This window comes from Apodemus sylvaticus, chromosome 10 (assembly GCF_947179515.1).
Source record: "Apodemus sylvaticus chromosome 10, mApoSyl1.1, whole genome shotgun sequence".
In the NCBI taxonomy this organism is placed as follows: domain Eukaryota; kingdom Metazoa; phylum Chordata; class Mammalia; order Rodentia; family Muridae; genus Apodemus; species Apodemus sylvaticus.
The window spans coordinates 16,568,648-16,591,554 of record NC_067481.1 but is presented as its reverse complement, the minus strand read 5'-3'; the positions used below and the strand labels follow the sequence as shown (position 1 = coordinate 16,591,554).

Here is a 22,907-nt window from a genome sequence, read left to right as displayed (position 1 = left end):
GCCACTCACTGCAAGTTCCAAAAGAGCTGGTGTCTTGGTTACCCCCTGGATGTACAGTTTCTTGCGGCCTTTGATGGAAAAAGCCACCCTCTCCTCTGGCTGTGTCCTGCACCCCACTAAAACCTCTTAGTGACTAAGAATCATCACCGAAAATCTCTTCATGCCTCTAGACTCAACTAGCAGGTCATTTACTGTAGCTGGGTGCCTTTGTTTAAACGAGCACGTAGTATGAAAGCCGGGCGCGCGCTAGGGCGGGTCCTGGGCAACCTGCCTGCTAGGCTCACTCAGAAGCAAAGGATTTTGTCCCAGTTTATAATGGCTAAAGTTCTGGCTCGGCAAAGTCACAAATTAGATCCTATCAGGAGTCCACAGAATCCACAGAATCTTCCAGAATGCCAACCAAGAAGGCGGGGGGTGGGGGTGGGGGTGGGGGATGGGGGTGGGGTCTGCTGGCTCTGGAAAAATTCCTCTTGGTGCATTTGTGCCTCAATTTCTTCAAAACAATCCCCCCCCCCAGCATCTGCCCCACCCCAAGATTAGGTTTCTCTGTGTAGTGTAGCCCTGGCTGCTCTGGAACTTACTCTGTAGGTCAGGCTTGTCTGAAAGCAAAGATCTACCTGCCTCTGCCTCTTGCTACTAGGACTAAAGCCCTGTGCCACAATGCCTGACTTCAAATTAATTTTAAAATATCCTGCCATATGTTTTAGAGGCATCTGTTGTAGACATAAATTGGGGCAGACATTTGTATCAGTCAGCATCATATTGTCACAACGAAACACCTGAGGTGTGATATATTTTTTATTATTATTATGTGTATAGGTCTGTGTGCAACATGCAAGCCTGGTGCCGACGGAGGCTGGAAGGGGGCATCGGATTCCTTCGGAACGAAGTTAAAGATAGTTGCTATCCACCATGTTGGTGGTGGGAATTAAACCCTGGCCCTTTGGAAGAGTAGCTAATGCTCTTAACCAGTTATCCATTTCTCTAGCCCTGGTGATCAAACTTAGAAAGGAAAAAAAATATTTAGTTCCGTTTTAGAGGTTTAAAGTCCTGGATGGGGGTCAGGAATTTAGCTTCTAGGAAGGGTGGTCTATAGCAATGGTGGACACATATGGTGGAGGAGGACATCCCCTCTCAAGCCACTAGCAAAGTCCTACAGTCCCTTTTTAGGTGGGAAAGGACAGCCTGGATGTTTTCACATAGTCTGTGCTCTGAAGACACACTCAGACTCCACCCTGTAGAGAGCAATGGGACATCTGTGCTATCACTGGTGCAGCATGGGCGCATTGTTAATGGTTTGATTATTCTGAGATGACCCCCCCTTTCTCCCTCGGTGTGTAGAGAACTATCTTAGTTAGGGTTTCTATTGCTGTGACGAAACACCATGACCAAAAAGCAAGTTGGGGAGGAAAGTGTTTATTCAGCTTACACTTCCAGATCACAATCCATCATCGGCGGAAGTCCGGGAACTCAAGCAGGGCTGGATCCTGGAGGCAGGAGCTGACGTAGAGGCCATGGAGGGCGCTGCTTACTGGCTTGCTTCTCCTGGCTTGCTTAGCCTGACTTCTCATAGAATCCAGGACTACCACTAGTCCAGGGATGGCCCCACCCACCATAGCCTGGGCCCTCCCCCATTGATCAGTAATTGAGAATATGCCTTGAAGCTGGATCTCATAAAGGCATTTTTCTCAACTGAGGCTCCTTCCTCTCTGATGACTCTAACTTGTGTCAAGCTGACACACAAAGCCAGCCAGTATAAGAGGTGACAGGTGTATATGTTGTCTTAGCAGAGTGAAGAAGAGCTGTCTAATTAAATGACACCCAACTAACCACAAGCAGAAAGCAGAGCAAGGTGTTGATCAGGACAGGGAAGGCTAGAGTTTCACAGCAAACTGGAAATTCATGGGCCAGGAGCCCAAATTAGAGGCTGTGGGTCAGTCTGGAATCTTGGGTTACACAGATAACTTGTAAAAACATCGAATAAGAGTTTGTAAATAATAGGCACACGATGGAGTTTGGTATCTGTGTCCTTGTAGGCTCTGTTCAAGGACACAGGGGTTCACGGAGTGCCCAGTTCCAGGATCACCTTCACTCTACAAGGGACAGGGTGGCATATATTCTGGCCAATGTTAACTTGTAATGGGAAAGCTTGTGGCTATGAGGTTATTAAAAAACCTATCAGTCAATGAAGGAGTTGGGTTTAGACAGCCAGGTCCCCGGGGGAAAGATGGCTCAGTGGTTAAGAGCACGGGCGGTTCTTGCGGAGGAAGCACTCCCTGGCTCACCACTGTAAGTCAGTCCCACGGGATCTGACACCCTCTTCTGGCATCCGTGGTTACTGCATATATGTGGTATACAGACAAAGCACATAAAAACAAACTAAATAAAAATTGTTAGGAAAAAAACCCTAGGTCTCTTGGTCTCCCTTGGTCTGGACCTCAGCCTCATTTCAGGGGAGTCCCACTGCATGGTGTGCAGTGAGAAAAGCGTACCTGCTGATCCGCTGCAGTCCACTGCAGACCTGGGGCTGGACAGCACACGAGTGCCATCTAGTGGTGGAGAAAGTAAGCGTCCTGCCACCACCTACTCTAAAAGGCTAAAAGGCACTAGGATTACATCTCTGGGCTGGGTGGTAGCCCAAACATTCCTTTATGTTCAAAGCTGGATTTGGATGCAGATGAGTTCCTGAGAAACTGCGTGTTTTGAGACAGGATTTCCCCCCTGTAGCCCAGGCTGGCCTAGGTTGGTTTAGACCTCAAGGCAATCCAGCCTCAGCTTCCCAAGGGCTGGGGATACAGGAGTGAGTCCTCAGGTGGTTGGATAGACTGTCTCAGTTTTACTTTATTTGTATATGTGTTTTATTTGCATGAGGGTGTGTATACATGAGTCCAACTGCTCACAGAAGCTAGAAGAAGAAGCTGGATCCTCTGGAACTGGAGTTACAAGTGACTGTGGGTCCTGGAAACTGAATTGGGTTCCTCTGGAAACCAGGATGCTATCTCCAGGCTTTTTTTTTTTGTTTGTTTGTTTGTTTGTTTTTTTCTAGACAGGGTTTCTCTGTGTAGCCCTAGCTGTCCTGGAACTCACTCTGTAGACCAGGCTGGCCTCGAACTCAGAAATCCTCCTGCCTCTGCCTCCCAGAGTGCTGGGATTACAGGCGTGCGCCACTACCACCTGGCCTCCAGGCCTTTTTTTAAAGAAGGGTAGTATAGATGTAAAAACAAAAATCCATAAACACTCAGGGGCCGAAGAGCTGAGGAGAGGATATGCAGGAGGAGGTGCTTATGAGGACCAGGCCAGACTTGAAGTCCTCCTGGCAACCCTCTTGCCTCAGTCTCCCCCCACCCCCTTTTTTTTTCTCCTGGCACAAGATCTTACTACACAGACCTGGCTGACCTGGAACCAGCTATGTAGATCAGGCTGACCTTTAAACTCACAGAGATCTGCCTGCCTCCGCTGTGCTATGATTAAATGGACACGCCCAGCCCCTCCCCCTTTTAACTCTATTTCATGGATAAATAAAGCCAGTGTGCTCAACAGGAGACCAGAAAGGAGGAGGCACTCTTTCCTTTGGAAGAGGCCAAGACTGCCTGTTAGCAAGGGGAAAATCCAACAAGCACACGGTTACAGGGTTTGTTTTCTTTTCTTTTTTTAGTTATTAACTGAGTTTTTTCTTTGTTTTTATTTATTTTGTGTGAATACATGGTCGCTGTTCTCAGACCCACCACAAGAGGGCATTGAATCCCATTACAGATGGGTGTGAGCCACCATGTGGTTGCTAGAACTTGAACTCAGGACCTCTGGGAGAGCAGGCAGTGCTCCTAACCACTGAGCCATCTCTCCAGCCTGGGGTTGTTTGGTTTTTGTTTTGAGTGTGTGGTGAGGCCTGGAAGAGTCCCTCTCCCACCTCGGTAGCTCACTGTGCTCTCACTGTGGAGGGAGAGACAGCACTGGACCCAGGCTTTTCCAGCTCCTTTGCGCCTTCCAGACCTCTCATGCCTGTTATTCTGGGACTCAGTGGAGATCAGGATGGCAGTTGCGGAAGTAGGAGCTAGTGACTGTAACGAGATCATAGAGTTCTGGGGCATAGACCTGGTCTCCTTCCCAGCCTACTTGTCAGTAACCTTTCTAGCCACCCTGAGTCCCAAAGAAAGAACTACTTACTCACTTTGTAACCAGAAAACAGAGGAAGGGGAAGTGCCCGCATCCCCTTAAGGGCACACTCGAAACTACCTAACTGCCCTCCCTCCTGGCACCACCACCCACAGGCCTTAGCTGAGGTCTCTACCACCTCCCAGTAGTGCCCTTCTGGGAACCAAACCTCAATAGGTCTTTATGGGTCCTGGAAGAGGTTGGTCTCTGTCTCCTGAGGACGTGGCTGGGCTCAAGATTTAATACTTGAAAGACATGACCACAAGTGTCGGGAGACCTTCTAGGCTCCTGCGACATGGGCTGGGAAGGATGGTTAGCATGCAGTGTCTGACAGGATGTTCTGGGGCTCGTGGGCTCCTGGGTGTGCTTTGTAAACAGTCCTTGTCTTGGGGCAAGGGCCCTGGGAGCCTCCATGCCTTCTCTAGACAGGAGGAGGATCAGGACGCAGAGGGAGACTCTAAATCCACCGCAGGCCGCACTGGCTCACCCTGCTGGACACAGCTGCCGCATGAGCTGCTAACATGGTCCAGGTTGGACGCTCCCTCTTCCCTAGAGCTTTTTTAAAATTGGGTATTTTATTTATTCACATTTCAAATGGTATCTCCCTCCCCAGTTTCCCCTCCACAAACCCCCTATCCTCTCCCTCCTCCCCCTGCATCTATGAGGGTGCTCCCTCACCCACCCACCTGCTCCTGCCTCCGCAGCCTAGCGTTCCCCTATCCTGGGTCATCAAGCCTCTGCTGGACCGATGGGCTCCCCTCCCAGTGATGCCAGATGAGGCCATCCTCTGCTACATAGTCAGTTGGAGCCATGGGTCCCCGTGTACTCTTCGGTTAGTGGTTGGAGTTAATCACAAGGTCTTCTCTCTTCCCAGGCCTAAGTCCCACTCTGCGTAGGTAGGTCCCAATGGCTGCCTTCCTGAGATTCAGTCAATCAATGCTTAAGGAAACTTCCTGCAACATTTCAAGGCGGTCTTTTCCTCAGCCCGCAAGAAGGATTGCTAGCTCCAGAGCCTAGCTGTAAATTTCATGGGGCCATTTCTCTCTCAGCCACAGCTCCCAAGTTAGTGGCCTGGCTCCTTGCTTTAGCAGTACTCTAGTCTTTAAGAAACAAGGCAGCCAGGGCGTGGTGGCACACACCTGTAATCCCAGCATTCTGGGAGGCAGAGGCAGGTGGATTTCTGAGTTCGAGGCCAGCCTGGTCTACAGAGTGAGTTCCAGGGCATCCAGGGCTATACAGAGAAAAGTTTCTGTCTCGAAAAACCAAATCCAAAAAACCAAAAAATCAAAAAAAAAAAAAAAAAAAAAAAAAGAGAGAGAGAGAGAGAGAAAGAAAGAAAAGAAAGAAAGAAAGAAACAAACAAACAAGGCAACTCCCAAATCTAAAACTACCTTTATTTGTGGTTTTGGCTCAGCATAAGTTGCCTTCATTGATGAGCAGAATTATAAAACTGTACAAGAGGTAAAAAAATAGGCCGTTTAACTTAATGATTCTCATATCATGAGCTTTAAAAATACACATAAAAGTTGTACAATCTGGCAGTTTATAAAATATAAAGCTAAAAAGAATATTTTAGTTTCCACAAAGAGGAGTGAATCACACAATCAGCACATATCAATTAAACAATTAACTATTCACAGAGAAGACACATGGCACAAGATTTTTTAAAAAATCATCTAAAAATTAATATTTTACCCAGACCAAATTATTCACCCTTTAAAGACAAGGCTACCATAAGATGGCAGGATACAGTGTAACTTTTCCTTTTCCAGTTTTAGAATGGTCAGGGGTATTGTCCAAAATAGATCTGATGTGCTTTAAGCAAGTGCAATTGTAACCAGATATACTTCAGAGTAAAAATTAAATAAATATAAATAGATTCAATAAATAAGTCATTGCAAAAAGAACTACACAAGGTCTTCTTGTGGGGATGCCACAGAGCTGGCTGGTAATGCTTGGGTGAGTGGGGACGCCCCCGTCACAATTTTAGGGACAACTGGGAAGGAATACTATATCCAGCAAACACATGGGGAACGGAGATGAGGCCCCAGGGCTCTGGCCAGCAGTGTGGACAGGCCGCTCCAGGGAAGGCTCAGCAGACATGCCTGCGGCTTCCTAGTAAGTACAGAAGAGACCTAAGTGCCGAAAGCAACCAGATTTACACACAGAAACTTACTAGTTCGTCATGAGAATGGGGGTGGGCGGAGGGGGAGCAGGCACTTTGGCTTAAAAGAATTCAGACCTCAGTTGGAGGTCTCATAACCTGGGGGTGAAGCTGATGTCAGGCCCAGGCGGCAGACACCACGGCTTCCAGACAGAGGGAGGGCAAGGACAGGCCAGCTGGAAAACTGAGCAGAGCAGGAGTCACTCTCCAGAGCAGCTACTGCTTGCGTTTCTGGCTCTTCCTACACCTCTGGACCACGGTGAGGAAGACAACGACAGACAGAGCAGACCCAGAAGCAGACAAAAGAACCCCGGCACAGCTGGAGAGTGGGACCAAAGCCCTGCAGAGAAGCGGGGGCTAACACAAGACAGCTTGCAGCCAGAGGTGGCTCTGCAGCCCTCCCAGCAGCAGCTCGCTGACTAGCAGTGGGTTAGCCTTTGACTTTGGGAAAAGGAGCTGCTGCAGTTAACTCAGTCACATGACCACAGAGCCTCCACAAAGTCAAGTGGACGGAGGAGAATTCCATGCCTATCTTCAAGTCAGTGGAAACCACTCAGCCATATCCAGTGATCTCAGACCTCCATCCTCTCTGTATTGCATCATGGGAAGAGCCTGCAGTTATGGCTGTGTCAAGAGCAGAGGATACCTCTGCAACCAGGGGTTCACCTTCAGTCTCTAGATGGCCTAGTGATTTACCAAGTGACACCTATGTTTCCAAAAGTGCAAGTGCTTTGGTACCTAATGAAATGGCACACTTCTTAAACTGAAAGTTCAATACAAGGTTTAAACAAAGATAACATCACAGACACAGCTCAATTCCACCCTAAAGCTGAAGATGCTATACTTGTAGGCAAACTGGCCATCTTCTGGGGATCCTAGCAGCCTCTGGGGATGTGTAATACTACAGAGCTGCCCCAGCCTAAAGACAGTGTCTCCAGCTGAGCATCCCAGACTCACAGTGTTTTCATGATACACCTAGAGGACAGACAGAAAGTGAGCAGACCAGACCTGACTGCTTCCGAGATGGGACGGTTTTAAGGCACAAGCAGGGCAAGCCCCAAACATACACCTTCCTGACCACTGGAATCTTCTTTCTGCCCTGACACTTGTGTGCTGCTGACTCCCATGAGGCTTCAAACACGGAAGTCTTTCTTGTATTCTTCATCTAGGTCCCAAGTGTCTCACATCCCACCTAGTTCTGCAGAAAGTTTTCAAATAAGTATGATGAACAGAGGACTTTTGGAAATCTGATTGGTTAGAAACTAATCTGATAAATGGTGAGGACATTGAAACGCGGACTCCATGCGGACTGGAAGGTAACTCCAAGCTGAGCCTTTAGAAAACGTCAGCTCTTCGCAGTGGGAAGCTCGGCCGTGAGGAACAAGGCAAGCAGCAGTCCTCGTCCTCGGCCACACTGCCTTCGCCTCTTCACAGTGGTCTCGGCTGTTACCTCCCGGCACTGACAAAGTGCTGTGCTAAGAAGTGAGCGGGGAGCCTAACCCGAGTGGAGGTTAGACCCAGGGTCCAAACCAGGTCATCCATGAGGTCCAAAGATGGAGGGGTTAAGGAAAAGTCCTCTTTGGCCACCATGAAAGTAAGAAAATCAAATTTTACAGCAGCAGAGGAAACTCTGGGTAAGTGGCCCTGGAGCTAGCACACCCAGACGACCTCTCAGGGGACGCAGTGGCAGTGACTCCAGTCAGTGCAGTGCGTGAAGCTGCTGAGGCCACTGTTAGAACAAATGGAGCCTCAGCTCCCCAGACTATCCAACAGGAACCACGACACAGAATCTCCCCCACGACCCCGAATGCATTCTAACCTCTAAGGTTCCTGGGAGGGAGAAGACAATAAATTCTGACTGGAACTAAAATTAAAAACTAAGTTTAGAGAAACATGGTCCTAATGTACTTACTTTGACATTAACCCATTTACACAGTGTGGCTAGAATGTCTCTTCAGCACAACACAATGCTCTACATTCTTGAGGGAATGGTGATTTTTGGTACCACATAAAACAGAAGATATTATATCTTACATTTCTTCTTTACAAGCCTCAAGCTACATTTAGTTTACTTATGAGAATGTAGCTTTCTGCAATATGATCAAAATTCACTTATTAAAACCTGCCAGGAGAAACATAAAAGCTGGCCTAAAAGGCCTGTGGTGGCCTGCCCTCGGCTCTCTGCCCCCAGGGCACTGACTCATAATCTATGTGCTAATCTGCTGGCCTCTGGGGTAGAGGGATCCTAACATTCACCTTCTGGTTCTGAGCTTCTCTGAGTGACTGGGAGGCTCTCTCTAGTTGTCCCTCTCTGGCCCTGACAATCTGTCTCTGTCCCTGTCTGGTCTTAGCTACCTCCTGGTGACCAGGAAATTCTTCATGTCTGGCCCACATGGCCAGGATTCAACCTACCAGGGGCCACTGTTTAGGCCACTTGTGCTGGGCCGGCACCACATCCAGAACTGAGTGTCTGGTTCATCTTCCAGATGCACAGACACGTCAGGTTCCATGACCCACTCTCACAACTTGCTGCACGAGGCAGCATAGGCTATCAGTAACCTGTGTTGGAGGTGCCTCCTATCCCCATGGCAACGCCTCTGAACATCTCTTCCTTAGCACCCCACATCTCTCAACCCATTTCTATCAGAGGCCACACTTGCGGTACCCCAACCAGGATGCTTCCAGCATGCAGGCAAAACAGGATTCTTCTACTCTCTCCCAAATGCTATCCCACAGGAATTTTAGAAAGAAATAAAAATGCAAGTGAGTTTGTCCAGTGAAAGGAAAACAAGCTCATCCAGTGAAAGGTTGAGCCTCTGGGACAGGCCCGCCTTCGTAGACATCCCTCACTGCAAGGTTGCAGGGCCACATCTCCTCAGGTCTCTGTAGTCACGGGGGACCATCCATCTTCTCCTGCTTCCAAGGATCAGCATTACCCTCTTCTGGCTGCAGCTCAGCAGCTCAAGGCACTTGATTTGAGAAGCTTAGTCTTCCTGCTAATCCCAGAGGCAACAAACTATGACTGCAGAGATCAGGCCCATGGTCATTGTTGGGGCCATCAGACCAAGCGGGCTGCCCTAGTTCAGAGGGCATCTGGGATCACTGGAGGCTGGGGCTCTGTGGGCTCATGCCAGTAGTAGGTCTGGAAGAGTCTCTCATGTCTGCACAGCTCCATGGCTTGGTAGGTGTGGGAGAGGAGGCGGGGGAAGCGGGACGTGAAGTAGCGCACAAAGTCATCCGGGATGGAGCCCAGCGTCTCCTGAACCTCCGCAGGGAGCTCCCGGTAGTGGTGTTTCTGTGAATGAGCAGGGAACAGCTTTAGCAGCTGGGTAACAGTGCAAGGGCTTCTCTGTGAGGATAGAATAAGAGATGCATGCACCACGTACACCCCAGTGTCCTTCAGAAGCAAAGGTCCAAGCAGTAAGGCTTGGCTTAGGGAGAGCAGCTTTAGCATCACCAGGGTGCTGGCTGCACGGAAGGGAGCACAGGCCTTCTAGGAAGGCCATGGGATTGTAGTGTTGTGCTAACAGGCTGGGGGGGGGGGGGGAGGCTACTCCTGTGACAGGTCTGCCTTGTGTGAAGACTGCTTGGTGACAGCACAGGTCAAGAGCGTCCCTAGGGCTACAAGAGGACATAGAGGAACCCTTCCCAAATCACTGAAGATCTGGCCTTATACAGCAGTGTACCCAGGAGTCCCTGTGTTTATACAGTAGCTGTCAGGCAGTCAGAGGATACCATAAATCAGCAAAGAGACCATGAAGCACACACGTCCCAGTAGTCCTTACATCTTAACCCTGCATATTAAAGTCTTTGAGGGAGACATGGCCTTTTACTTGGTTGGAATGTGAATGGTCCTCACAGGGTCGTATATTTGGAGGTGTGGTTCCCAGTTGGTGGACCATTTAGGATTAGGAGGTGTGGCCTTGCTGGAGGAGGTGTGTCACTGAGGGTGGACTCTGAGGTTTCAAAAGCTCAGGCCAGGCCCAGTGTCTTTCTCTACCTCTACCCTGTGGATCAGAATCTAAGTTCGCAGCTACTGTGTGAGCCCCAGGCCTGCCTGCCCACTGCCACGCTCCCTGCCATCATGGTCATGGAGTCACCCTCTAAAGCTGTCATCAAACTTCCAGTTAAAATGCTTCTTTTGTTCATGGTGTCTCTTTACAGAATACAACAGTAACTAAAATTCTTGTCAAATCCAGCTGAGGCTGCCCGCGTCTATAAGGTAGGATCCATTGTAAGAAACAGATACATAGCATCAGTCTCTGCTGTGGCCACCTCCCCCAAAGTTCTCATAAGCCTTTACCTTATTTCTCATGGCTCGGAGGAGATCTCTGACAGAGCCACCTTTGTAGGTTCTGAATTTGCGCAGATCTAGAAGAACATTAACGGATACAATGGTTAAGCGAGTACATCTTTACAGAGAATTCCTGGGCTCTTGGAACTGAGCTGAAGTGATACAAACTCTCAGTCAGGACAAAGATGCTACCTCTTAGACTAAATAAAGGTGGTGCTCATCTGGAGTTCAGCATCTTAGAGTACAACGTTATCACGAGCCAGTCACTAAGGGACAAACATAAAACTGCATCCCTTTGACCAAGCCCACAAGGACATGCTCAAATAAGCCTCAAATCCAAGAAGAAGGATTCAGAGCTACAACAGCTGGAGCTGCCTTGTCCACATCAAGTTCTCAGAAATAGTTGCTGCTTTCAAAATGTCTCCTTGCTGCCTTTAGCACGGTCACCTGTCTGCAGGGGGACAGTGATGTTCTCCCTCCAGTCCATCTTGACCACTGCTCTCCCGCCTCTCTCCAACTGCCGTACGATCGGGCCGTCCAAAGCCTCCTTTTCTATTCGGTCACTCACATCCTGTGAGGAAAAACAGGCGACAGGCGCTGGTCAGGGGAGTAATTTGGGGTTTATCCACACTACACTATGGAAGCGGGCACTGGAGTGTGAGGTGTAAGCAACCTTACACTCCTCTTAGGCCTAGGCTGCAGGCAACAGGCACCTACCCTGATGCACTGACTTTTTCCCTGTGAGTAGCTATATCCTTCACTCACTGGGACAAACTTGCAGATATCCCGTCCATGATAAGAGAGAGATGCTACAGAGGTGTACCTGTATGCAGGGCACACATTCACCTCTGGAAGTTCACACTCACACAAAGCACATTTACAAAGAGCTACATGTACAAAACACATTCTCCCTCCACTCCAGCCAAAGCATAACGGGGAAGGCTTAACTCATTCTGTGCTTCAGATCTCCTTGAAACAGGACAACTCAATGGCTAACCAGAAGGCCGTAACTCCTCACCCGAGCACTAGAGAGGCTATGAAGAGCCCTCTTTTCAAGAGCACTGGGTGGCAGATGTGGGATCTGGCCCTCCTGGGCTTCAAGCCCTGTAGGAGGGAAAGCAAGGGTCAGCAGGGTGTACCCTATGTACCAGCCTTCAGAGTCTCTGCTGGAAAGACTGGCTATGAGACAGAAGGATGAGCCCACATATCAATGCCAAGCCCTTGGGAGAGTCAGTTACAGATTTCTTTGATAAAGGCAAAATATCCAGACTGGATAATTTTTCCTTTTTCTCCAAGACAGGGTCTAATGAAGCCCAGGCTGGCCCTGAACTTGCTACATAACAGAAAATGACTTTGAACTCATAGTCCTTTTGCTTCCACCTCCAGAGTGTGGAGACTACAAGTTACAGGTGGAAGCTAGCATGAACGTGTACTGGTCGAGTTCCTGTGTGAACTTACAGGGAAAGGCTTGAAGAAAAGCTGACAGGGTGGTTCAGTAGGTGAAGGCACTGGCACCAAGCTTCATGATCTGAATTTGATTCCTGAACTCGGATGATGGAAGGAGAGAAATGATTCCCACAAGAGCTCTTCTGCCCTCCACACATACACCAACACACATACGCACACGTGCACACGTAAATAAATGTAAAAAAAAAAAAAAAAAAAAAGCTTTGTAGAGACTAGACTGTCCTGGTGGGCAGTGGAAACGTGTTTCAGAATTGTGAAGTAACTACTTTAGCTACAGTTGGTTGACAGGACAGAAGCCAGCTGTCTTTGCTAGATATACAATTTGGATATACTAACTCTACTTCATGTGGGGTTAAGGTCTTCATATATATTTTATTTCTGTTGTCTGTTTTGTCTAGTACCCTAGACTTGAGAATTTTCATGTTATATTCTGTAGCATACAGTGACCAATCATACTGCTGCCCTGGAATAAGATACTGGACCCTTCACCCCAAAGACGTTTTAATGGCTACTAAGCACCAGCAACAGGACAGGCAGTGTCCTCTGTAGGTGCCTGGGACAGAACAGTGATTTTTTTTTTGTTTGTTTGTTTTCGTTTTTTGGGGGGTTTTTTGTTTTTTTGGATTTTGTTTTTTTGAGAGAGGGTTTCTCTGTGTAGCCCTGGCTGTCCTAGAACTCACTTTGTAGACCAGGCTGGCCTCGAACTCAGAAATCCCCCTGCCTCTGCCTCCCAGAGTGCTGGGATTACAGGTGTGCGCCACCACTGCCCAGCCAGAACAGTGATTAATATTATCCAGAAAGTCCTGCCTTCAAGGAGTACATGTCCCAGGGCATCTCTATAGCCAAGGGCCCTGCCAAACTCCAGACAGTGTATGTGTCCGTCCCCAGTCAGGCGCTTTCTAGGAGAAAACCCTGCTGCCCCACCCCACTCTCACACTCATGCTTACTCATCTTCATGCTATCTAACACCCTAACTGTTCTTAAATTTTAGTCCCAAAGTGTATACTAAACAAAATAAGATTTAAGTAGAAGACAATAAAAGAACTTAAGATATCTGAATTTATGACACTGAATGAAATTAAATGGTGTCTGAGATTTGCTTAAAAATTCACACAATAGTTATAAACACTGTATGCTCTCATAGGGGACTAGGATTGGTTCCCAGCCCACAATTATCTATACCTTGTTTCAGGGGAGCCAATACTACATGCTCTGAGTACCGGGGCAAGTACATGGTATACATACGTACACCCGTCTCTACAAAGCAAGTAAACACTTGCTGGGTGGTGGTGGCGCACACCTTTAATCCCAGCACTTGGGAGGCAAAGGCAGGTGGATTTTTGAGTTCGAGGACAGCCAGGGCTACACAGAGAAAACCTGTCTCGAAAAACAAAAACAAACAAAACAAAAAACAAACACACCTTTAATCCCAGCACTTGGGAGGCAAAGGCAGGTGGATTTTTGAGTTCGAGGACAGCCAGGGCTACACAGAGAAAACCTGTCTCGAAAAACAAAAACAAACAAAACAAAAAACAAAAAAAGTAAACATTTAGACACATAAAGAAGAAATCTGAAAAAAAGTAATCTGGATGTGGAACAGCACAGAGACGAACACCTGCTAAAACTGGAGGATGGAAGGAGGAGCTCTCTGGAGCACCTAGCCTACTTCTGTGACCATTAGGAATCCCCAGATATAAAGTTTAACAGCTAGGGCCCAGTTAGGGGCTGGAGAGATGGCTCAGTAGTTAAGAGCACTTCCCACCGTCACAGAGGACCTGGGTGTGCTTCCTAGCATCCACACTGCGCCTCACAGTCTTCTCCAGCTCCCGCTCCAGGGGATCTGACACACTCTTCTGAACTCCAGTCACAGTTTGATCCCAATTATACTATTTGTATTGAAAACATTTAAAATGTGACAGTTAATTTTAGTTGTCCACTAAGACATATGACTGGGTGGGTCTGTAAGGACAATTCCAGAAAGGATTAGCCTAGAGAAAGGGCTTTCTCCCAGCAGTGGCAGCACCCTCTGCCAGGCAGGCTGCTATGGAGAGGTCTCGGGGAAGCGCTGTTGCCGGATGGCTTTGTTTCTTGTTGTCCCATTGGTCGCTGCTATCATCAGAACCCAGCTCCTTCAGCCTTCCACTGTGGCCTAAAACCAGGGGGTCTCTAATCTTCCAAGTCTTCAGTGTAGACTAGCTGCTGAGGCAACCCAGTTTTGTGGACTGATAGCTACTGACTCTCAGTCTCTCCAGTGTGTAGATGGTCATGGCTAGACTACCTAGCCTGTGCTGTGTGAGCCATTCTAGTCCACTCCCTTCACACATTGACTCTACTAGCACAAGTGTCAAGCACATCTGTCTTGGTTGTAGGCAATAGGTCATTGTTTTTTCTCTTTGTCCTTTCTACCTTTTCAGAATCTGGAAGACATTAGGATTTTGATGGAGAAACAGACCCAAGTACCTGGAAAAACTGGAGCTGCTTTTCCAGGCTCCAGAAGAATGGGTGTTTCAGCACATGCTTTGCAGAGGGTCGCTGCTGAGGGTCCATGGCGATCATCTTCTCTATCAGTTCCCGAGCAATGACGTCCTCTCGTCCTCTAAAGACGAGAAAAATAAACCCATTATCTCCAACCTATAACCAAATGAAATATCGAAAACCTTACGAATGTATGTGGCCCCCATATGTATGTATGTATGTATGTATGCATGTATGTATGTATGCATGTATGTGTGTTGTATGTATGTTGTGTGTATGTATATGTGTGTGTGTGTGTATGCGTTTGTGTGTCTGCAGGCATACAGAGTCAGAGGCTTTTGTCAAATATCTTCCTTAGTTGCTTTCTGCTTTGTTTTATGAGGTTAGAGTCTCTCACTGAACTTGGGATCACCAATTCAGCCAGCCTGGCTGCCCAGCAAGCCACAGGCTCCCCCCATTTCTGTCTCTCCAGTCCTGGGGTCACAGATGCATGGCACCAGGCTTTTTTTGTTTTTGTGGTAAGCACTTTACCAACTGAGTCATCTCCTAAGCCCCTGCATGCCCTTTGATAGAACCTTCTGCTACAGGAGTTGATTGTAATAAAATAATGTACTCACACCAAACATCAGTTCGTAACAGATTTTCACTATGTGGTTTGTGAAAAGTAGTGATTAAAAATAACCCACACCTGAGCTGTTAAAAGGGCAGTGGGTAAGTTTGAATGATTAGACAGACGTTCAAGATAAGACGAAATGGGCTTGTAATACCAGTACTCAGGAAGCTGATGCAGGAAGATCATGATTTTGAGACAAGTCTGATTTACCTAGGAAGACTTAGGCTAGCCTAGACTACACAAAGAGACCCTGACTAATTAAACCAAAAAAAAAAAAAAAAAATGAAGTTGAAAAACTGAGACTGCTGTAAATGTATGATTGAAGCCCATCCCCACTCCCACGAGGGGCCTATCAGCTCTGGCTTACCAGATACCCTGTGTATCCTAGGCTGGTCCTAAATTTGAGACTCAGCATCTTACATGCTAGGATTACAGGTGTGTTCAACCACCTTAGCCTTAACCCTTGTGTGTATGTGTGTGTATGTATGTGTGTATATATATATGTATGTATGTATAGGGGAGGACATGTATGTGACACAGCACACATGTGGAGGTCAGAGGAGAACTTGTAGGAAGTTAGTTCTCTCCTTCTATCATGTGGGTGGGTCCTAGGGATTAAAGTCCAGTCATTTGGCATTCAAGCAAGTGCCTTTAACCATTGAGCCATCTTGCTAACCCCTTAACCCCATCTTTTTGTTGTTGTGCAGTCTTGGCTATCCTAGAACTATGTAGATCAGGTTGACCTCAAATTTATAGATTTATAGCACATGCCTCTGATGTTCTGGGATTAAAGGTGTGTGCCACTATCCCCAGATACATCTAGATAGGCAATTAGAATAACATATACAAAGGAATTGACAGCAGATCTCCATTCCTGTATAATGAAAATATAGGGGCTGGAGAGATGGCTTAGTGGTTAAGAGCACTGACTGCTTGCTCTTCCAGAGATCCTGAGTTCAACTCTCAGCACCCACATGGTGGCTCACAACCATCCGTAATGGGATCCAATGCCCTCTTCTGGTGTGTCTGAAGACAGCTACAGTGTACTCATATAAATGAAATAAATAAGTTTTTTTTTTAAAAAAGAAAATATGGGTCTTTATGCTAATGTGTTTTTGTAAAATGAATAAGGGGAAAACTCATAAGTAAAACAATTATTTCATTTTAATCTTTTCATACTGGGATGCTTTCATCTAATATATGCTAGCAAATTTCCCAGTCAGGAGGAAGTATGCATTGTGTCCAAGTCAGCAGAGCAAGGACAACCTGTCCATCCCTGCTGGGCAGACTATGTCTTGCAACTATGGCCCTCACACAACAGAGTCCAGTGCACAGAGCATGGGTCCTTTGACCAGCAGTCTCCAGAGGGTGCCTTCCCCAGGTCAATGCCTCAGTACTCCAAGGATGCTCTTAGGCAGCCTCCATCAGCTCTGCATGGTCCAGCATTTCCTGAGGCTACACAGGCAGTATGTTGGAAGGTGTTGCTACCCAGACCACCTGCTCACCGTGCTTGTCTGAGTGGAAGCAGTCAAGGTTGCAGGCACCCAGTAGGATGTTGGCCTGCCGCTGTAAGGATTTGCCAAAAGGATGGTTGCCCTCAGAGATGACATAGTAAAACACACAGCCTGCAGAGAAGATGTCCACTGTGTAGGTCTGAAAGAAACGCAGAGTAGGAGGTCTCAGAGAGCCATCACTTCACTCACAGCCCTGATTTCACTTCAGCCCCTACTGATAAGTAGCTAATGAATGTAAATAATCCAAAACAGCAAGGGGACAACCTGTAGTATTGCCCTAGTGTTCTGACTGATGTCAAGGTCATTAGCTTATAGGCTGACAACCTGGGATGCTGGCTCTGCCAGGTGCCCCGTTAGCATCACTACTCAGGGTACAATCCGCCATCACACTCATCCTTGGCAGTGACTTGTAATCTATTCTGCCTAAAACATTTCTCTTGAATCTACACAATTGTTTTGTTTTTCAAGACAGGGTTTCTCTGTGTAGCCCTGGGAATTCTAGAACTCACTGTGTAGGCCAGGCTTGACCTCAGAGATCCACCTGCCTCTTCTCTTGAATCTAAACAAGCCTCTAGACGTAACTTCTAGCTTACAGAAAACATAGCGGGAGCTGGGAAGCGATGCCGTGAGGAAACGAGCAGCAGCTTAGAAGGAGGCATCAAGGGTTCCTCAAGCATCAGGGAACAGAGCAGGTGGGGAGGGGAGGCTGCTGGGAACGCGGAGATACAGCCCAATTCAGCACCCCATGGAGTCCTAGTTATGAATACAAAACTAGTTATGAAGCCAGGCAGTGGTGGCTCACACCTGTAATCCCAGCACTCTGGGAAGCAGAGACAGGCGGATTTCTGAGTTCGAGGTCAGCTTGGTCTACAGAGTGAGTTCCAGGACAGCCAGGGCTACACAGAGAAACCCTGTCTCGAAAAATAAAAAAACAAAAACAAAAACAAAAACAAAACTAGTTATGAAAGACTTGAGGGTTTCTGGGGAATGTGACCGTGGACTGAGTGCTAGGAAATAGGACAGGGGGTGCTGACTGCTCAGGTGTGCCAGGGAGGTGTAGGAGACAGTCTGTTCTCAGGAAACAAGGGCTGCGGCATTTAGGGGGGAGGGACCGCACACGGTGCAGCTGCAGGTAAATAGAGGAAGGCGAACAAATGTATTATGTATTAATAGTAATTCAGGGTGAAAGTACGTAGTTTCTAACATTCTTTCAATTTTCTGTACATCCAGCAATTGTTAAAACAAAAGTCTGGGGAAACAAAACAGACAAATGACCGGGCAGTGGTGGCACACACCTATAATCCCAGCACTCTGGGAGGCAGAGGCAAGTGGATTTCTGAGTTCGAGGCCAGCCTGGACTACAGAGTGAGTTCCAGGACAGCCAGGGCTATACAGAGAAACCGTGTCTCAAAAAAAAACCAAATCCAAAAAACCAAAAAAAAAAAACCAAAAAAAAAAAAAAAAGAAAGAAAGAAAGAAAGAAAAGAAAAAGAAAAAGAAAAAGAAAAGAAAAACAAAACAGACAAATGAAGGCCTGTATACCCAGGTTCCCAAAGGAAAAGGGGGTAAAAGTGATGGAAGGGTTGGGAAAGAGACACTGTGCACATCTGTCTTTCTCAGAACATGAAGCCTGAGAAGTTTAAAAGGGACACCATTCTCCACACATATGTGCCTGGCACCCGAACCCTGAACTACAATGGGCCGGTGCTGTGGTTTTCTTTCAAATATTCCCATTTACTTACAGGGTTCTCCTTACAGTCTTCACTCAGCATCTCTGGGGCTATCCAACCCTCAGTGCCAGGCACCCCTGAGTGACGGCTGAAGCTGTGCCTGCCCACTGCCAGCTTCTTGCAGAGGCCGAAGTCAGAGATCATCGCCTTTATCCTGCCATGTGCATTGGGCATGGAGAGGAGAATGTTGTGGGGCTTCAGGTCTCTGTGAACTAGGAGAGAACCCCAAATTCATCCATGCTTACCATGAGTGACCCCAACTTCCTATGAGGGTTGTGGGTCTTTGTCAGCTTCCTAAATACCTGCTGCTGTCATCTTCAAATGTTCAGTGTTCAATTACCTAAGGTTCTTTCTCAAATTCCTACACAACCTGTCAAGAGACCTCTTACACACCCCTTTCTCCTACGAAGGTCAGGAAGCCGCCCTACCCTGGACCTTTTAGCCTGGCAAAGAGGATACTCTTACCAATGTTGAGAGAATGCAGGTGTGCCAGGCCTGAGGTGGTCTGATGAAGCAAGGTGATAGGCTCTAGGCCAAGGTGGGCGAAGTCCTTCTGCTCCACATACTGTAAGACACACATTGGCAAGGTCACAGCATATCACTTTCAGGACTCTGGCTGGTGTTCAAGTGGAGATTGGTGTGTGTGTGTGTGTGTGTGTGTTTGTCAACGTTTAAGAATAGTAGATATATACTTCCTGAACAAATGCCCGTTACTAGAAAGCAGCTCACCCCACCTCTTGCAGAGTAGCCGCACACAGCTCGATGGCGATGTACTGGAACTGCCGGTCCTTCTCTGTGCAAAAGTAGCGGATCACATTGGGGTGCTCATCCGATTCTCGAAGCAGTTGGACCTCACGGTCGGCAAAGCTAAAACACTCAGGGAGGATCCTCTTCACAGCCACATCACGGTTGTCAAACATCCCTCTGGAGGACAAGAAGCAGTAGCTGAGTCTGGCTAGTGCACATCAGGCTGCAGACATGAGATCAGCTTTGTAAGATGCCAGTACTCCTTATTGCAGTATTAGCCACCTCAGTTTCAAGGCCCAGAGGCCTTGGCCAACCACCAGCAACCCACAGTTGTTGTCCTGACTAGTATTAAGGAAACTTGACACAAACTAGAGTCATTCAGGAAGATGGACTCTCAACTGAGAAAACAGCTCCATAAAATGTGTCTATAGGCAATTCTGCAGTACATTTTCTGAATTGGTGATTGCCTGGCACATTGTGAGGGGTACCACCCCTGGGCAGGTGGTCCTGGGGTATATAAGAGACAGGCTGAGCAAGCCAAGAGGAGCAAGCACTTCTCCATGGCTTCTATTTCAGTTCCTGCCTTGAGTTCCCATCTTGACTGTGATGTGGAAGTGTGAGTACAATAAGCCCCTTCTTCCCCAAGATGCTTTTGGTCATGGTATTTTATCACAGCAACAGAAACTCTTAGGACAGTGTGGGAACTCACTGGAGGCAAGGCTCACCTGCCTTGATCATCACTTTGACCTCCCCAGGCCTCCAGAACCTGAAAGATTCACACATCTGGGGGACTGGGTCACAGCACTCACTTGTATACAATTGTGCCCTCAGCTCCATGGCCCAGGACATCCTTGGGGCAGAATGAAATTTTCCCAACAATCACCATTCTGGTTTCCTCATCTGGGACAAAAGAGGAAAAGAAGAGATCATTTTAAAAAGACATTACCTAAAGAACTTTAAGAGTGAAAGGGCTTCCCAGATTCCTGGTGGGCAAGCGTTAGGCCCACTGCCTCCTCCCCTCCCCAACATTTTGCCCCTGCTCCTACGTTCTATTTCTACCTTTACATTATCTTTACATTATCTCAAGAGTCTTAAACTTTTCCAAAGGGAAGGATTCTGCGTGAAACCACCTATTCAGTTAATGGTCAACAACAGCAGCATCGTCTACCTCAAAGATTCATATCTAAAACATCTCAAACAAAGAGTCTGCTTAGAACTAGAAGCTCTGAGGCTCCTTCACAATCTCTGTGGCAATCCTCCCAGTATGTAGCCTGACAATGGTGAAGCCCACTCCCCAAGAGGAAAATAGGCCATTGCTTCTGAACCTGGCCAGTGGATGGTTTCAAGAATGCACTTAAGCCATTAGGAAACTTCCCTCTGGTCAATAGCAATTCATAGCCTTTTATCCAGAGACAGGTAGGTAGGAGGAAACCAGGGGAGAAAGAACATAGTGAGCTCCCAGGAATCTGGGAAGAGCATGGTTACTCTGTGTTCCAGGTATTGCTCCAGATACAATGCAAACTGTCATTACCCTCATCTTCCTGCTCCAGGGAGGGGCTGGTGCCGGCCTTGGAGGCAGAGCTGCTGGAGTGGAGGGAGTGGTTGGAGGCTCTGGGGGATGGGCTGGGGCTGCTGGTGTCTGAGCTCTCTGAGAAGAGGCCAGATGAATCCAGGAACTCAGGGTCCTGGGTAAGGTCTCCGTGTGGGTGCAAGGGCAGCTCCTGCTGCTGCAGGAGCTGAATTTTCTCTAGTTCCTTCTGGAACTGTTGGCGCTGGAGCTGGCGCTGCTGATGCATGCTCTGTGAAGAGAAATCCACACACAAGCTGGTGTAGCTAGTTTCAAGTAGAAAGAAGTCAGAGGGAGAGGTATTCCCTGTGGCCAATGATGCGGGCCAACCTTATTTGAATGCTAAGGCACAAGATGAGAGAGAAGCCATTACAAACCAGAATTGATTCAGTAATTTTACTCTTTTGTAGGGCCCACAGTCTCACCCTGGAGAGGGCTGGTGAGACTGAGTGGTCACCAGGTGGAGCGGAGCCTGAATAGAGGTTAGAACAGGGTGGCCTGAAGTCTACAATCAGGCTGGAAGCTGTGGTCCAAAATGAGGCACTGTGGTTGGGGCTGAAGCTGGTGGCTGGCTAAGGTCCTGCTCCTAAGGGCCTAGTCCCACCATCCTGCTGCCCAGACCCTCTTCTCAGTCCTCTGAAAGCTTTGCTTCACCATCATGAGACGCATCAGTCGTCTGTAAACATTCTTGTCTGGCATGGAAGGTGGACTAAAGGGGAGTTTTCTAGCTCTTTTTGAACCTGGAGACAAAGTTCTGGGTGTGCCACCTAGTAGCCCAGGAAGGCATAGAGCCTCCCCAAGCCTAGCTCCTTCTTCTGTGGACAGAGAATAAATAATAATGACCTTACAGGACTGTGAAAGGTTAAAAAGATTTGGTAATGATACTTTGCCCGCAGAAAGCAAAGCACACAAAATGTCTTCCCTACCCAATGGGGATGGAGATGTGAGCTGCCTGTGTCCTGGTACTCTGAGGAGACACAATTCCACAGGTGTGAACAACTTGCTGTGGGGACTAATGTCTTACCTACTCAAATATATCATCATTATTTTGACTTATCTGTAACTATGAAGTGAAAGAAATCACTATACCATCCTTTACACTTTAGCAGATCTCATAGGTAGTGTGAGGGAGCAGATTTTCATCTGTTATCCTTCCTTAAAAAACAAGATTCAGGGCTGGAGAGATGGCTCAGTGGTTAAGAGCACTGACTATTCTTCCGAAGATCCTGAGTTCAAATCCCAGCAACCACAGGGTGGCTCATAATCATTAGTAGTGAGATTTGACTCCCTCTTCTGGAGTGTCTCAAGACAGCCACAGTGTACTCACATATACAAAATCAATAAATAAATCTTTTTTAAAAAGCAAAACAAGATTCAATTAACTTTTTAAAATTATCTTAGGCAGAGTTATATACATCAGCTAGTATATGCTTTCTTAAAAAACAATAAAATTGGGGCTAGAGAAATGGCTCAGCAGTTAAGAGCACTGACTATTCTTCCTAAGGTCCTGAGTTCAATTCCTAGCAACCACATGGTGGCTCACAACCATCTGTAATGGGATCTGATGCCCTTCTGGTGTGTCTGAAGACAGCTACAGTGTACTCATATAAATAAAATAAATCTTTAAAAACAACAACTTCTTGAGTTATTTGTATATATTAGATATTAGCCCTCTGTCAGATGTAGGGTTGGTGAAGATCTTTTCCCAATTTGTTGGCTGCTGTTTTGTCCTTTTGAGGTATCCTTTGCCTTACAGAAACTTTGTAATTTTATGAGGTCCCACTTGTCAAATCTTTTGTTTGTTTGTTTGTTTGTTTGTTTGTTTGTTTTGTTTTGTTTTTTCCACACAGGGTTTCTCTATGTAGTCCTCGCTGTCCTGGAACTCACTCTGTAGACCAGGCTGGCCTCGAACTCAGAAATCCGCCAGCCTCTGCCTCCCAAGTGCTGGGATTAAAGGCGTGCACCACCACTGCCTGGCACCATTTGTCAATTCTTGATCTTAGAGCATAAGCTATTGGTGTTCTGTTCTGGAACTTTTCTCCTGTGCCCATGTCCTCAAGGGTCTTCCCTAGTTTCTTTTCTATTAGTTTCAGTGTGTCTGGTTTTATGTGGAGGTCCTTGATCTACTTGGAGTTGAGCTTAGTACAAGGAGATAAGGATGGATCAATTCGCATTCTTCTGCAT

The 22,907-nt window shown here is 47.3% G+C and overlaps 1 protein-coding gene across 2 annotated transcripts in view; it reads right to left on the bottom strand.

Annotated features, from left to right (window-relative positions):
* Positions 1-5,525: 5,525 nt before the first annotated feature.
* Positions 5,526-22,907, bottom strand: part of Ern1 (endoplasmic reticulum to nucleus signaling 1) — an 89,289-nt gene continuing 71,907 nt past the window's right edge. For both annotated transcript variants that reach the window (XM_052197451.1, XM_052197452.1), the window contains 10 exons: positions 20,688-20,955; positions 19,966-20,056; positions 19,144-19,333; positions 18,875-18,974; positions 18,422-18,621; positions 16,671-16,818; positions 14,538-14,665; positions 11,058-11,181; positions 10,620-10,687; positions 5,526-9,611 (listed from right to left, as the gene is read on the bottom strand). In XM_052197451.1, coding sequence (XP_052053411.1) covers positions 9,399-9,611; positions 10,620-10,687; positions 11,058-11,181; positions 14,538-14,665; positions 16,671-16,818; positions 18,422-18,621; positions 18,875-18,974; positions 19,144-19,333; positions 19,966-20,056; positions 20,688-20,955 — 1,530 coding nt within the window. In that variant the 3' untranslated portion in view covers positions 5,526-9,398. The remainder of the gene's footprint in view (positions 9,612-10,619; positions 10,688-11,057; positions 11,182-14,537; positions 14,666-16,670; positions 16,819-18,421; positions 18,622-18,874; positions 18,975-19,143; positions 19,334-19,965; positions 20,057-20,687; positions 20,956-22,907) is intronic.